Genomic DNA, 17040 nt, shown 5'->3' with positions numbered 1-17040 from the left:
CGTACAACTAAAATGCACCACAGGTATGGATGGATAGTATACTTGACGACACAGAGGTAGGTATAGCAGTGGACTACTGTACCGTACTGCTATATATTATATACTGGTGGTCAGCAAAATTCTGCACTGTCCTCCTACTATATATACTGTACACAACTAAAATGCACCACAGGTATGGATGGATAGTATATTTGACGACACAGAGGTAGGTAGAGCAGTGGCCTACTGTACCGTACTGCTATATATTATATACTGGTGGTCAGCAAAATTCTGCACTGTCCTCCTACTATATATACTGCACACAACTAAAATGCACCACAGGTATGGATGGATAGTATACTTGACGACACAGAGGTAGGTATAGCAGTGGACTACTGTACCGTACTGCTATATAATGCTGGTGGTCACTGGTCAGCAAAATTCTGTACTGTCCTCCTACTATATACTACAATGCAGCACAGATATGGAGCATTTTTCAGGCAGAGAACGTAGATATTTTCAGCACACTGAGCACAGATATTTGCAGCACACTGAACACAGAAACTGAGAGAACACTGCACGTCCTCTCCCTATCATCTCCAATGCACGAGTGAAAATGGTGGTGACGCGCGGCTCCTTATATAGAATATAAATCTCGCGAGAATCCGACAGCGGGATGATGACGTTCGGGCGCGCTCGATTTAACCGAGCAAGGCGGGAGTATCCGAGTCTGCATCGGAACCGTGTAAAATGGGTGAAGTTCGGGGGGGGTTCGGATTCCGAGGAACTGAACCCGCTCATCACTACTTTTAATAAAATAAAACTTCGAAAAATAGTGCTCATCTATAGCTTAAATCATGAGTCTTCAACCTGTGGCCCTTCAGCTGCTGTGGAATTACACATTCCAGCATGCCCTGCCTCAGTTTTGGCATGCCTTAATAGCAAAACTATGGCAGCGCATGCTGGGATGTGTAGTTCCACAGCAGCTGGAGGGCCGCAGGTTGAAGACCCATGGAATGAATCATGAAAATGACTGGACACTATTTATTAAGCCTTGGAGAGAGTTAAAGTGGAGGACGAGATAAATTACCGACCAACCAGCTCCTAATTGTCATTTTTCAAATACAGGACGGGATGTACCAATGCAAAAATGCATTAAAAACCCTGTTTTCTGAGTTTCTACTATTTTCAAATGTACTAAGCCCTGGCCGCCAGGTCTCCGACTGGCATCACCCTATAGAAGCCTATGGTATTCTTTCCGAGTCGTGTTGTGTGATGGATCTGATCGGATCCCTCCCAGCATGCCCCGCAGCATTCCTCTGCTCATGCGCAGACGGACTCCTGGGGCCCATACCCGGAAGTCCAGGTACAGAGATGTATTGCGAAAAAGCTGTTATTCGCAAGACTAATTGCATATATACAGTAAGTGTATATGCAGCTAGTGTTGGCGCGATGTGTGGCGGGATGTACTGCAACCAGTTGGCACATCCCGCCCACAGCCTGTAACATAACAGTTAGGAGCCAATTGGCTGGTACTTTATTTCCATACACTTGATCACTCTCCAAGGCTTATTAAATAGACCTCGTGTGGGTTGCCGGCCAAACTTGGACGTTTTTTTTAAAGGGGCAATCATTTACAAGGCTACACCATGCCTTGTAAATTATTGCCCCTTTAAAAAAACATCCGACTTCGTCCGGCATCCCGCACGGCCGCTGAACTCAGACTTCATTACAACCCGGCCCCCATCTGCCATTATAGTTTTGGCAATGATGTGAACATTTTAAGTACATGACTTGGAAGTTGCTTCAGTATTCGCTGTTGAAAAGCAATATCAAGGTGTAAAACATTAAAAAAACAGGACAAGATCCAAAGGCTGCCAGCACTGAGCTGGGGAAAAATGAAGTGGAGTGGAAATAGCAGTGAGGAGCTGCCCTACACCCACCCTTTATTTATAGCATTGTCATTTCTGCTCAAATCCAAACTACGCTGTATTGTACTAGGGACATCTGCACTGTACCCAAGCTCTCCCTCCTGACAGTGCAAACTTTTGCTGTTCCAAGTGCAGCCATCCTGTTCCATAATTCCATGTCTCAGTAATTATCTAGGTGCACTCACGTTATACTGTACTCTCATAATGGGGCTTCATCAACTCCCTACAGTTTTTTATTATGCTATCTGCCTCATCACCAACTGTTATACAGGACAGCTTTTCTCTGGATCACATACAGTACAAAGGAACAATGTGACAGTTTATTCCGCTGCCGTACACACAGGTTGCAATAGATCTGTTCCCCATCATGAGGAAACCAGGCTCTTGCAGGTAATAATGTTGGCATGGTCTGGGCCCCTTGATAAGTAAATGTAGTAAATACCAGGTTTGTCGTAAATGCCAGGTTAAGAACAGCAATGCACTGTAGAAAATACACAATAGTCCTGTGCAGTATAAGGTAAGATATGTATAACTCAAGTGTAGTTAAGTGGGATGTGGGCCCACCGGGGATTTCCCCTGTACCCCTGTGGGCCGGTGCGGCTCTGGTACAAGGGTACAATGTGACCGTTTATTCCGCTGCAGTACACACAGGTTGAAAAAGATCTGTTTCCCATCATGAGAAAATCAGGCTCTGGCAGGTAGTAATTGTTGGCATGGTCTGGGCTGCTTTGAGATCATTTCTGCCAGTTCATACTTGAAGCTGCAGTGATCAGTGTGGCAGTTGTAAGTTTCCAACACTTATCAGCTCTGGCCTATGTCCCTATTAAATTCCTTTGTTGTGTTTAACTACTGGGTTGGGTTTTACTTGACAAAAAATAGATTTTTACTCCGACTCCTCAGTGTCAGATGGAGTCTCAGAGACAATTAACATGTAAAAAAGGACCATGCTCAGATACAAAATAAGACCCCTTTCAGACATGCACCAAATCCTGGGTTTATACTTGTGAACAGGGGCGGAACTCCCGGAGACAGCGGAGTCCTTTGCCGCCGGGCTTCTGGCCCTGAAGGGGGCACGGCAACTGCTCCGTTGTCCCCCGTCCGTCCACACATGAATGATTCATTTCTGTAGTGCAGCAGGCGCTGCTATAGGAGCCGACGAGCGAGCGCATCGCCTATCAACATCAGCGGCGCTCGCTCCTCCTCTCTGTGCTATCTGCTGCTGTGCTCTGGCCTGGGTCACGGGTGTCACGTGATATCCTTCCGCGACCCAGAGCCGCTGCCCGCCAGGACATGTACTGTAGCAGCAGCAGCCGCAAGGAGAGAGTGTGCAGTGCGGGAAAGTGAGGCTGTTCCAGGCAGGAGCATGGACTCCTGAAAACTGAACTCTATGTAAGTGTAAGCCCTTTTGGGAGAGGGGGAACATGTGAGGGGGAAGACAGAACACCTGCTGCTGTCACCGCTCAAGTCACAGGGTAGTTTAACTAAGCCTAAGCCTGGCCCTGTCTCCCCTCTCTCCTGTCCCTCTCACCCCTGTCCTTCTTCCTGCACCTATGTGCTTGCTCTGCCTACCCTCTCTCCTGTCACCATTGTCCTGTACCTGTCACCTCTGTGATGGGCTATCACGCCAGTCCCGTCTCTGTCACCCTGTCCTTTCCCATCCCTGTCACCTCTGTGCTGGCCCTGCCTCCCCTCTCTCCTGTCACCCTGTCTTGTCCTTGTCACCTCTTACCGGCCCTGTCATCTCTCTCAGCTGACACTTCTGTTCTGTCCCTGTCCCCTCTGTCCAGTCCCTGCCACCCCTGTCCCTGTCCTGACCCTGCTAACTCTGTCCTGTCCCTGTTAACCCTCTCTCCTATCCCTTCAGTTCTGTCCTGGTATCTCTGTCCTGGTTCTGCCCATGTCACCCCTTTCCTGTCCTGTCCCATTCCCCTCTGTCCTGGTCCTGTCACCTATGTCATGGTCCTATCACCTCTCTCTTGTCCCTGTCACCTCTATCTTGGTCCTGTCATTTTTGTTCTTCCCCACTGCACTGTCCCTGTCATCGCTGTGTTGGCCCTGTCACCTCTGTCCTGTTCCTGAGACCATTCTCTCCTGTCCCCTCTGTTCTGTACTGTCCCTGTCACCTCTGTCCTGTCCCTGACACCTTTCTCTCCTGTCCCCTCTATTCTGTCATGGCTCTGTCATCCCTGTACTCTCCCTGTCCCCTCTGTCGTGGTCCTGTCACCCATCTTACCTGGCACTCTGTTCCGTCCTGGTCTTGTCTAGAGATGAGCGGGTTCGGTTTCTCTGAAACCGAACCCGCACGAACTTCATGTTTTTTTTACGGGTCCGAGCAGACTCGGATCCTCCCGCCTTGCTCGGTTAACCCGAGCGCGCCCGAACGTCATCATGACGCTGTCGGATTCTCGCGAGACTCGGATTCTATATAAGGAGCCGCGCGTCGCCGCCATTTTCACACGTGCATTGAGATTGATAGGGAGAGGACGTGGCTGGCGTCCTCTCCATTAGAAATTAGATTAGAAGAGAGAGAGAGATTGTGCAGAGTCAGACAGAGTTTACCACAGTGACCAGTGCAGTTGTTGTTAGTTAACTTTTATTTATTTTAATATAATATATCCGTTCTCTGCTATATCCGTTCTCTGCCTGAAAAAAAACGATACACAGCAGCAGCCAGTCACACAGTGTGACTCAGTCTGTGTGCACTCAGCTCAGCCCAGTGTGCTGCACATCAATGTATAAAAGGCAAAGCTTATAATAATTGTGGGGGAGACTGGGGAGCACTGCAGGTTGTTATAGCAGGAGCCCCCAGGAGTACATAATATTATATTAATTTAAAATTAAACAGTGCACACTTTTGCTGCAGGAGTGCCACTGCCAGTGTGACTAGTGGTGACCAGTGCCTGACCACCAGTATAGTAGTATATTGTTGTATGTATTGTATACTATCTCTTTATCAACCAGTCTATATTAGCAGCAGACACAGTACAGTGCGGTAGTTCACGGCTGTGGCTACCTCTGTGTCGGCAGTCGGAACTCGGCAGGCAGTCCGTCCATCCATAATTGTATTACAATATATACCACCTAACCGTGGTATTTTTTTTTCTTTCTTTATACCGTCGTCATAGTGTCATACTAGTTGTTACGAGTATACTACTATCTCTTTATCAACCAGTGTACAGTGCGGTAGTTCACGGCTGTGGCTACCTCTGTGTCGGCAGTCGGCAGGCAGTCCGTCCATCCATAATTGTATTATTATTATAATATATACCACCTAACCGTGGTTTTTTTTTCATTCTTTATACCGTCGTCATAGTGTCATACTAGTTGTTACGAGTATACTACTATCTCTTTATCAACCAGTGTACAGTGCGGTAGTTCACGGCTGTGGCTACCTCTGTGTCGGCAGTCGGCAGGCAGTCCGTCCATCCATAATTGTATTATTATTATAATATATACCACCTAACCGTGGTTTTTTTTTCATTCTTTATACCGTCGTCATAGTGTCATACTAGTTGTTACGAGTATACTACTATCTCTTTATCAACCAGTGTACAGTGCGGTAGTTCACGGCTGTGGCTACCTCTGTGTCGGCAGTCGGCAGGCAGTCCGTCCATCCATAATTGTATTATTATTATAATATATACCACCTAACCGTGGTTTTTTTTTCATTCTTTATACCGTCGTCATAGTGTCATACTAGTTGTTACGAGTATACTACTATCTCTTTATCAACCAGTGTACAGTGCGGTAGTTCACGGCTGTGGCTACCTCTGTGTCGGCAGTCGGCAGGCAGTCCGTCCATCCATAATTGTATTATTATTATAATATATACCACCTAACCGTGGTTTTTTTTTCATTCTTTATACCGTCGTCATAGTGTCATACTAGTTGTTACGAGTATACTACTATCTCTTTATCAACCAGTGTACAGTGCGGTAGTTCACGGCTGTGGCTACCTCTGTGTCGGCAGTCGGCAGGCAGTCCGTCCATCCATAATTGTATTATTATTATAATATATACCACCTAACCGTGGTTTTTTTTTCATTCTTTATACCGTCGTCATAGTGTCATACTAGTTGTTACGAGTATACTACTATCTCTTTATCAACCAGTGTACAGTGCGGTAGTTCACGGCTGTGGCTACCTCTGTGTCGGCAGTCGGCAGGCAGTCCGTCCATCCATAATTGTATTATTATTATAATATATACCACCTAACCGTGGTTTTTTTTTCATTCTTTATACCGTCGTCATAGTGTCATACTAGTTGTTACGAGTATACTACTATCTCTTTATCAACCAGTGTACAGTGCGGTAGTTCACGGCTGTGGCTACCTCTGTGTCGGCACTCGGCAGGCAGTCCGTCCATCCATAATTGTATTATTATTATAATATATACCACCTAACTGTGGTATTTTTTTTTCTTTCTTTATACCGTCGTCATAGTGTCATACTAGTTGTTACGAGTATACTACTATCTCTTTATCAACCAGTGTACAGTGCGGTAGTTCACGGCTGTGGCTACCTCTGTGTCGGCAGTCGGCAGGCAGTCCGTCCATCCATAATTGTATTATTATTATAATATATACCACCTAACTGTGGTATTTTTTTTTCATTCTTTATACCGTCGTCATAGTGTCATACTAGTTGTTACGAGTATACTACTATCTCTTTATCAACCAGTGTACAGTGCGGTAGTTCACGGCTGTGGCTACCTCTGTGTCGGCACTCGGCAGGCAGTCCGTCCATCCATAATTGTATTATTATTATAATATATACCACCTAACTGTGGTATTTTTTTTTCTTTCTTTATACCGTCGTCATAGTGTCATACTAGTTGTTACGAGTATACTACTATCTCTTTATCAACCAGTGTACAGTGCGGTAGTTCACGGCTGTGGCTACCTCTGTGTCGGCAGTCGGCAGGCAGTCCGTCCATCCATAATTGTATTATTATTATAATATATACCACCTAACTGTGGTATTTTTTTTTCTTTCTTTATACCGTCGTCATAGTGTCATACTAGTTGTTACGAGTATACTACTATCTCTTTATCAACCAGTGTACAGTGCGGTAGTTCACGGCTGTGGCTACCTCTGTGTCGGCAGTCGGCAGGCAGTCCGTCCATCCATAATTGTATTATTATTATAATATATACCACCTAACTGTGGTATTTTTTTTTCTTTCTTTATACCGTCGTCATAGTGTCATACTAGTTGTTACGAGTATACTACTATCTCTTTATCAACCAGTGTACAGTGCGGTAGTTCACGGCTGTGGCTACCTCTGTGTCGGCAGTCGGCAGGCAGTCCGTCCATCCATAATTGTATTATTATTATAATATATACCACCTAACCGTGGTATTTTTTTTTCTTTCTTTATACCGTCGTCATAGTGTCATACTAGTTGTTACGAGTATACTACTATCTCTTTATCAACCAGTGTACAGTGCGGTAGTTCACGGCTGTGGCTACCTCTGTGTCGGCACTCGGCAGGCAGTCCGTCCATCCATAATTGTATTATTATTATAATATATACCACCTAACCGTGGTTTTTTTTTCATTCTTTATACCGTCGTCATAGTGTCATACTAGTTGTTACGAGTATACTACTATCTCTTTATCAACCAGTGTACAGTGCGGTAGTTCACGGCTGTGGCTACCTCTGTGTCGGCAGTCGGCAGGCAGTCCGTCCATCCATAATTGTATTATTATTATAATATATACCACCTAACTGTGGTATTTTTTTTTCTTTCTTTATACCGTCGTCATAGTGTCATACTAGTTGTTACGAGTATACTACTATCTCTTTATCAACCAGTGTACAGTGCGGTAGTTCACGGCTGTGGCTACCTCTGTGTCGGCAGTCGGCAGGCAGTCCGTCCATCCATAATTGTATTATTATTATAATATATACCACCTAACCGTGGTTTTTTTATACCACCTAACCGTGGCAGTCCGTCCATAATTGTATACTAGTATCCAATCCATCCATCTCCATTGTTTACCTGAGGTGCCTTTTAGTTCTGCCTATAAAATATGGAGAACAAAAAAGTTGAGGTTCCAAAATTAGGGAAAGATCAAGATCCACTTCCACCTCGTGCTGAAGCTGCTGCCACTAGTCATGGCCGAGACGATGAAATGCCAGCAACGTCGTCTGCCAAGGCCGATGCCCAATGTCATAGTACAGAGCATGTCAAATCCAAAACACCAAATATCAGAAAAAAAAGGACTCCAAAACCTAAAATAAAATTGTCGGAGGAGAAGCGTAAACTTGCCAATATGCCATTTACCACACGGAGTGGCAAGGAACGGCTGAGGCCCTGGCCTATGTTCATGGCTAGTGGTTCAGCTTCACATGAGGATGGAAGCACTCAGCCTCTCGCTAGAAAACTGAAAAGACTCAAGCTGGCAAAAGCACCGCAAAGAACTGTGCGTTCTTTGAAATCCCAAATCCACAAGGAGAGTCCAATTGTGTCGTTTGCGATGCCTGACCTTCCCAACACTGGACGTGAAGAGCATGCGCCTTCCACTATTTGCATGCCCCCTGCAAGTGCTGGAAGGAGTACCCGCAGTCCAGTTCCTGATAGTCAGATTGAAGATGTCAGTGTTGAAGTACACCAGGATGAGGAGGATATGGGTGTTGCTGGCGCTGGGGAGGAAATTGACCAGGAGGATTCTGATGGTGAGGTGGTTTGTTTAAGTCAGGCACCCGGGGAGACACCTGTTGTCCGTGGGAGGAATATGGCCGTTGACATGCCAGGTGAAAATACCAAAAAAATCAGCTCTTCGGTGTGGAGGTATTTCACCAGAAATGCGGACAACAGGTGTCAAGCCGTGTGTTCCCTTTGTCAAGCTGTAATAAGTAGGGGTAAGGACGTTAACCACCTCGGAACATCCTCCCTTATACGTCACCTGCAGCACATTCATAATAAGTCAGTGACAAGTTCAAAAACTTTGGGTGACAGCGGAAGCAGTCCACTGACCAGTAAATCCCTTCCTCTTGTAACCAAGCTCACGCAAACCACCCCACCAACTCCCTCAGTGTCAATTTCCTCCTTCCCCAGGAATGCCAATAGTCCTGCAGGCCATGTCACTGGCAAGTCTGACGAGTCCTCTCCTGCCTGGGATTCCTCCGATGCATCCTTGCGTGTAACGCCTACTGCTGCTGGCGCTGCTGTTGTTGCCGCTGGGAGTCGATGGTCATCCCAGAGGGGAAGTCGTAAGCCCACTTGTACTACTTCCAGTAAGCAATTGACTGTTCAACAGTCCTTTGCGAGGAAGATGAAATATCACAGCAGTCATCCTACTGCAAAGCGGATAACTGAGTCCTTGACAACTATGTTGGTGTTAGACGTGCGTCCGGTATCCGCCGTTAGTTCACAGGGAACTAGACAATTTATTGAGGCAGTGTGCCCCCGTTACCAAATACCATCTAGGTTCCACTTCTCTAGGCAGGCGATACCGAGAATGTACACGGACGTCAGAAAAAGACTCACCAGTGTCCTAAAAAATGCAGTTGTACCCAATGTCCACTTAACCACGGACATGTGGACAAGTGGAGCAGGGCAGGGTCAGGACTATATGACTGTGACAGCCCACTGGGTAGATGTATGGACTCCCGCCGCAAGAACAGCAGCGGCGGCACCAGTAGCAGCATCTCGCAAACGCCAACTCTTTCCTAGGCAGGCTACGCTTTGTATCACCGCTTTCCAGAATACGCACACAGCTGAAAACCTCTTACGGCAACTGAGGAAGATCATCGCGGAATGGCTTACCCCAATTGGACTCTCCTGTGGATTTGTGGCATCGGACAACGCCAGCAATATTGTGTGTGCATTAAATATGGGCAAATTCCAGCACGTCCCATGTTTTGCACATACCTTGAATTTGGTGGTGCAGAATTTTTTTAAAAACGACAGGGGCGTGCAAGAGATGCTGTCGGTGGCCAGAAAAATTGCGGGACACTTTCGGCGTACAGGCACCACGTACAGAAGACTGGAGCACCACCAAAAACTACTGAACCTGCCCTGCCATCATCTGAAGCAAGAAGTGGTAACGAGGTGGAATTCAACCCTCTATATGCTTCAGAGGTTGGAGGAGCAGCAAAAGGCCATTCAAGCCTATACAATTGAGCACGATATAGGAGATGGAATGCACCTGTCTCAAGTGCAGTGGAGAATGATTTCAACGTTGTGCAAGGTTCTGATGCCCTTTGAACTTGCCACACGTGAAGTCAGTTCAGACACTGCCAGCCTGAGTCAGGTCATTCCCCTCATCAGGCTTTTGCAGAAGAAGCTGGAGGCATTGAAGAAGGAGCTAACACGGAGCGATTCCGCTAGGCATGTGGGACTTGTGGATGCAGCCCTTAATTCGCTTAACAAGGATTCACGGGTGGTCAATCTGTTGAAATCAGAGCACTACATTTTGGCCACCGTGCTCGATCCTAGATTTAAAGCCTACCTTGGATCTCTCTTTCCGGCAGACACAGGTCTGCTGGGGTTGAAAGACCTGCTGGTGACAAAATTGTCAAGTCAAGCGGAACGCGACCTGTCAACATCTCCTCCTTCACATTCTCCCGCAACTGGGGGTGCGAGGAAAAGGCTCAGAATTCCGAGCCCACCCGCTGGCGGTGATGCAGGGCAGTCTGGAGCGACTGCTGATGCTGACATCTGGTCCGGACTGAAGGACCTGACAACGATTACGGACATGTCGTCTACTGTCACTGCATATGATTCTCTCAACATTGATAGAATGGTGGAGGATTATATGAGTGACCGCATCCAAGTAGGCACGTCACACAGTCCGTACTTATACTGGCAGGAAAAAGAGGCAATTTGGAGGCCCTTGCACAAACTGGCTTTATTCTACCTAAGTTGCCCTCCCACAAGTGTGTACTCCGAAAGAGTATTTAGTGCCGCCGCTCACCTTGTCAGCAATCGGCGTACGAGGTTACATCCAGAAAATGTGGAGAAGATGATGTTCATTAAAATGAATTATAATCAATTCCTCCGCGGAGACATTGACCAGCAGCAATTGCCTCCACAAAGTACACAGGGAGCTGAGATGGTGGATTCCAGTGGGGACGAATTGATAATCTGTGAGGAGGGGGATGTACACGGTGATATATCGGAGGGTGAAGATGAGGTGGACATCTTGCCTCTGTAGAGCCAGTTTGTGCAAGGAGAGATTAATTGCTTCTTTTTTGGGGGGGGTCCAAACCAACCCGTCATATCAGTCACAGTCGTGTGGCAGACCCTGTCACTGAAATGATGGGTTGGTTAAAGTGTGCATGTCCTGTTTTGTTTATACAACATAAGGGTGGGTGGGAGGGCCCAAGGATAATTCCATCTTGCACCTCTTTTTTCTTTTCTTTTTCTTTGCATCATGTGCTGATTGGGGAGGGTTTTTTGGAAGGGACATCCTGCGTGACACTGCAGTGCCACTCCTAGATGGGCCCGGTGTTTGTGTCGGCCACTAGGGTCGCTTATCTTTCTCACACAGTCAGCTACCTCATTGCGCCTCTTTTTTTCTTTGCGTCATGTGCTGTTTGGGGAGGGTTTTTTGGAAGGGACATCCTGCGTGACACTGCAGTGCCACTCCTAGATGGGCCCGGTGTTTGTGTCGGCCACTAGGGTCGCTTATCTTACTCACACAGCGACCTCGGTGCAAATTTTAGGACTAAAAATAATATTGTGAGGTGTGATGTGTTCAGAATAGGCTGAAAATGAGTGTAAATTATGTTTTTTGAGGTTAATAATACTTTGGGATCAAAATTACCCCCAAATTCTATGATTTAAGCTGTTTTTTAGGGTTTTTTGAAAAAAACACCCGAATCCAAAACACACCCGAATCCGACAAAAAAAATTCGGTGAGGTTTTGCCAAAACGCGGTCGAACCCAAAACACGGCCGCGGAACCGAACCCAAAACCAAAACACAAAACCCGAAAAATTTCAGGCGCTCATCTCTAGTCTTGTCACCTCTGCCCTGTGCCTGTACTCTGTCTTAGTCTGTCCTGGCCCCACTGGACTTTCCCTTTCATCTCAGTACTGTCCCTGACACCTCTGTCCTGGCACTTTTTTCGAGGGTTGGGGGCACCAAACTGTAACTTGCCTCCGGGCGAAGGGGATGAACTTACGCCACTGCTTGTGAACATGCATCAACCTAGGATTTTGGTATGTCTGAATGTAAATGACCTGAGACAATGGGGGGTAATGGTTTGTGCTGCTATAACACTTCCTACTTCGCCTCAGTACCGAAACCACTCTGACAAGATGTATGATTATCTTGTCTGCCAGAGCGGTGAAGTGGAACCTCTCCCCGCCGGGGCCGGCAAAATAAATTTTGGGCCCAGTACACAAAATTCTCTAGAGCCGCCCCATCAACCCATCTCTGTACACACACACACACACACACACACACACACACACACACACACACACACACACACACACACACACATATATAATAGATACACACACAATGTGAAGGTACCAGGACAAACTCACCGTAGCCAGGGGACAACAGTGGGGCTGCGGGTGGCTGCTGCTGTGAAGGTGTGCCTGTCAAAAAGTTATTGTACTGCTGGGTTTAGGGACGCTTGGCAGCCAGCATTGGAAACAGCATGGAAGGGTCGGTGGTAAGGGGGCGAGGCCAGGGTAGGAGGGCCGGGAAAGGGGTGCGCAAGTGGCCAGTTCATTTTCTTAATTGGTGTCCGGAGCAGACACCGGCACCCTTTTTTTGTGCCTCTCTGCGTAGGGCCCCTCTAAACCATGGGGCCTGGTATAGCTGTCCCCTTTGACCCACCCTGTCGCGGGGCCTAATTCCCGCTGGAGCGCACATCACATCAGCTTTGTGCTGATATGCTGCTTCTCCCTGCCCGCCTGGCTCCACTGTTCATGTGCAGGATCTCGCTACTCACGCAAGATCTCCCATGCACATCCCGGAGCCCGCAGTGGAGATAGGGCATCGACACCTGCAGCTGTCAAAATCATTATCTGCAGGTGTCGGAACGTTCACTGCTGCTGACCATTCATACACTGCCCCTGCATATGGGCTTGCTAGCTAAAACATGGCAGCGTCGATACTGGCAGGGGCTTCACCTTGCTTGCACAGCCAGAGTCATACATGGAGGAAAAGCAGAAACAGTACACCTAACGTGCGCTCATACCACTTCTCCCCCCTAACAGAGGATCATACATTTACCAATACAGCAAGTCCCGAGTCTGCAACCCTTCTCCCAACCAGGGTCATGGAGCTCAGAACCGGGAATTTGCTGGTTCTGATGTATGAAAGGGGTCTAACATAATAGTGTGCTACTGCAATTTTTTTGTTTTGTTTTGAACATTACATTTATTGTTAAAGGATTTATTTTATTTTTCCCTTGGGAGGTAACATACATACTCTCAGGTAACTTCACTGCTGAACTTACAGTATACTTCCCTCTCCCCCCTCTCAACTAATTGACAAAAGCATTATTACATGAATAAGGTGAGTCTCTGACCTTGAGTCTCCAGCAAAGTATATTGGATAATTGCAACTTATCTGATATATGGAAATATTTGTGATACCAATAACTGAAACTGATCCACCCCAGCATATACGAATCCTCCAATTTGTATGCTATTTTCACCGAGATCATGGTGGCAGTTAAAGTCATGTGCTGCACATTACTTTCTTCAAGTGAGGTACAACTGCTATTGATGCCTGGGACTTCAGCTTCCAGGAACCGGAAAACATTTTGTACTACTGGATTTTATGTTTTTTGTTGTTTTTTTGCCTATGCATTTAACTCCTTATTGCTCCCAAAACCCACAATAGCTGACCATAGGGTGACCATAATCACTATTCAGATTTTGATCTTGGGGCTATTCGAAATCCCCATGGTTAAAACCTTTATTGATTGCCAAGTGTCAGTACATTTTTGAATATAATAATAAAAATGTAAAAGTGAAATATTTTACAGCAAGAAAAAAAAAAAATAAGTGTATCTGACTGGGCATCAAGGAGCCACTTGGGACTCAGGGGGTGAGAATTTAGCAGGGGTTGAGATTGGGAAGGAGGGAGTGAGAGGAGCATGGGCTGAGAGAGGGAGTGAAAAGAGCAGTGGCAGAAAGAGAGAAGGAGGGAGTGAGAGAAGGAAGGAGATGATGGCGTACAACAAAGGAGAACATGCAGAGTGTTAGAGACAAGGTTAAACAGGATGCAGATACGGCACATGAGAAGAGTGGATAGACAAAGGAAACCTATAAGGGAAAGGAGTAGGGACATATGAAAGACATATGAGAGCTAACACAGGATATGAAGAGATGCAAACATTAATAGGACACCTTAATAAAATTAAAATTAACACGGGCGATATGTGGAAGAATTGTAAGGCCATATCAGATGTGGGGTACATGGGGTAGGTAGCTTTACATCATATAGCCTATGCTGCCCCCAAGACTTACTTGTTATACTTAAATTTCCAAGAGCCCACTTCTAATACCCATTTTTCAACCACTGGTCATACTTACATTTTCAATGCAAAAAAAAAAATACATGTTTATTTATCTTGGATTCTTTTGCATTAATAACCTTGTAGTCTTTTTGGACACAATAACTTTAAGACAAGTAAAAAACAACAATCACATCTGTTCTTATTTCCCCATAGATTGTAAGATTGCAAGTAGGGCCCTCTTACCTCTTTGTCTGCCCGGCGTCAGTTACTGCTGATACACATACAAACAGTCCCCTAAACAAATGATCATTTACAGAAAATTGTCCACAAGAACCATCCAACTCTCCACTAAAATTAAACAGCTGTGAGGCTTATTTCCAGAAACCCTGTTTATTTCAAGTAGATCAACGTCACAGTTAGGGAACTAGTTATAATGATGTAGTTAGGAGTTCTTGTAAAATACTGATACAGGCAAAGCCTGTATGTAATATTGTAATAGCAAAAAGAAATGTACCTACCACAAGTAAATACTGGTTTGTAAGTTGCCACTTACCCAGAACAAGAAGTTGAATACAAACATGGAATACTTCAGGCACTTGCTCACCCCTGCCATCTTCTCTGCTAGGTTTTACAGAATCCGTGCCTGCCGTGAGACTGAATTCAAGAAGGAGCCTGCTATGTTCCATAAAAAGGTGTGTAGGCAAATACAACACTTAGCTAAATATTAACTCAGTTATTGAAAGGATTTCATTTGGTGCTGTCTCTGCCTGTTTCATTGACTTGCTCAATAATAAAATATTACTAGAGTAGCTTATCATATTCACTGATATCAAAAGGAGTGGTAAAGTGTTGGGAGCACAAAAAAGAAAAGAAATAAAAGAGAGCAACTTTACACCTTGGTAAAACCATGTTGCACTGTAGGTGGGACTGATTTAAAATGTGCAGAGAGAATTAGATTTGTCAGGGTAGTTTCCTCCGAGCTGAGTAAATTGCAGTGTAAAAATAAAGCTGTTCAGTGTTTATTGGCCACAGGCAAAAGCAGCCAGTATTTATATCTTGCATGCAAAAAACCCCCAGAAATGTATTTTCGCCCCTCGCACATCCCACCATGCCCTGACACATTTTTGCTGTAAGGGTATGCTTAAACTGAGCTAGGATAACAGTACCACAGCTGCTGTAGAGCAGCACATTGGTTACTCCTGCATTGCTGCTTTGTGGTTTTCCTGATGCAAAATTGCTCCTTTTTTTCTCTTAGGTCCTAGAGGATGCTGGGGACTCCGTAAGGACCATGGGGTATAGACGGGCTCCGCAGGAGACATGGGCACTATAAAGAACTTTTAGTATGGGTGTGCACTGGCTCCTCCCTCTATGCCCCTCCTCCAGACCTCAGTTAGATCCTGTGCCCAGAGGAGACTGGGTGCATTACAGAGGAGCTCTCCAGAGTTTCTCTGAAAAAGAATTTTATTAGGTTTTTTATTTTCAGGGAGCCCTGCTGGCAACAGGCTCCCTGCATCGTGGGACTGAGGAGAGAGAAGCAGACCTACTTAAATGATAGGCTCTGCTTCTTAGGCTACTGGACACCATTAGCTCCAGAGGGAGTCAGAACGCAGGTCTCACCCCGCCGTTCGTCCCAGAGCCGCGCCGCCATCCTCCTCACAGAGCCGGAAGATAGAAGCCGGGTGAGTATAGGAAGAAAAGAAGACTTCAAGGCGGCAGAAGACTTCAGATCTTCACTGAGGTAAGGGTGCAGCGGTAACGCTGCGCGCCATTGCTCCCACACGCTACACACACAGAACAGGCACGGATGGAGGCAGGGCGCAGGGGGGGCACCCTGGGCAGCAATAAACCTCCGGACTGGCATATAAGGGCACATTAGGCTGCTGGGCAGTAAATGCAGAGATCCCCCGCCATTTCTTGAAAATTGAAGCGGGACCGAAGACCGCCGCTGGAGGGGGTGGAGCTTGATCCCTCAGCACTAACAGCGCCATTTTCTCCACAGAAGCTGCAGAGAAGCTGGCTCCCCGGACTCTCCCCTGCTGAACTCGGTGACAGAGGGCTAAAAAGAGGGGGGGGGGGGCATTTGTAAGGCGCAGTGAGTGTATACACATTGATTATATATATAAAAAGCGCTATCTGGGTTTTATTCCAGTGTCAGTTGGCGCTGGGTGTGTGCTGGCATACTCTCTCTCTGTCTCTCCAAAGGGCCTTGTTGGGGAATTGTCCCCTTATAGATATATCCCTGTGTGTGTTGGTACGTGTTTGTCGGCATGTCTGAAGCGGAAGGCTCGTCTAAGGAGGAGGTGGAGCAGATGAGTGGTGTGTCTCCGTCGGCAACGCCGACTCATGATTGGATGGACATGTGGCATATGTTAAATGCAAGTGTGGCCTCATTACATAAGAGACTGGACAAAGCAGAGTCCAGGGAGAAATCAGGGAGTCAATCCAAGGATTGGACTGGGTCACAGGGCCCGTCTGGGTCTCAAAAACGTCCCCTATCCCCAATAGTAGACACTGATACCGACACTGACTCCAGTGTCGACTACGATGATGCTAAATTGCACCCAAGGGTGGCAAAAAGTATTCAGTGTATGATTATTGCAATAAAAGATGTTTTGCATATCACAGATGACCCCTCTGTTCCTGACACGAGGGTGCGCATGTATAAGGAAAAGAAACCTGAGGTAACCTTTCCC

The 17040-nt window shown here is 46.3% G+C and overlaps 1 protein-coding gene across 1 annotated transcript in view; it reads right to left on the bottom strand.

Annotated features, from left to right (window-relative positions):
• Positions 1 to 15121, bottom strand: part of TSPAN8 (tetraspanin 8) — a 100793-nt gene extending 85672 nt beyond the window's left edge. Inside the window, exon 1 of the mRNA XM_063927465.1 lies at positions 14901 to 15121. Within this exon, the coding sequence (XP_063783535.1) occupies positions 14901 to 14960 (60 nt within the window). The 5' untranslated portion in view covers positions 14961 to 15121. The remainder of the gene's footprint in view (positions 1 to 14900) is intronic.
• Between the last annotated feature and the right edge of the window lie 1919 nt (positions 15122 to 17040).

The sequence above is a fragment of the Pseudophryne corroboree genome, chromosome 6, assembly GCF_028390025.1.
Source record: "Pseudophryne corroboree isolate aPseCor3 chromosome 6, aPseCor3.hap2, whole genome shotgun sequence".
In the NCBI taxonomy this organism is placed as follows: Eukaryota; Metazoa; Chordata; class Amphibia; order Anura; family Myobatrachidae; genus Pseudophryne; species Pseudophryne corroboree.
This window is presented reverse-complemented; position numbering and strand designations above follow the sequence as displayed.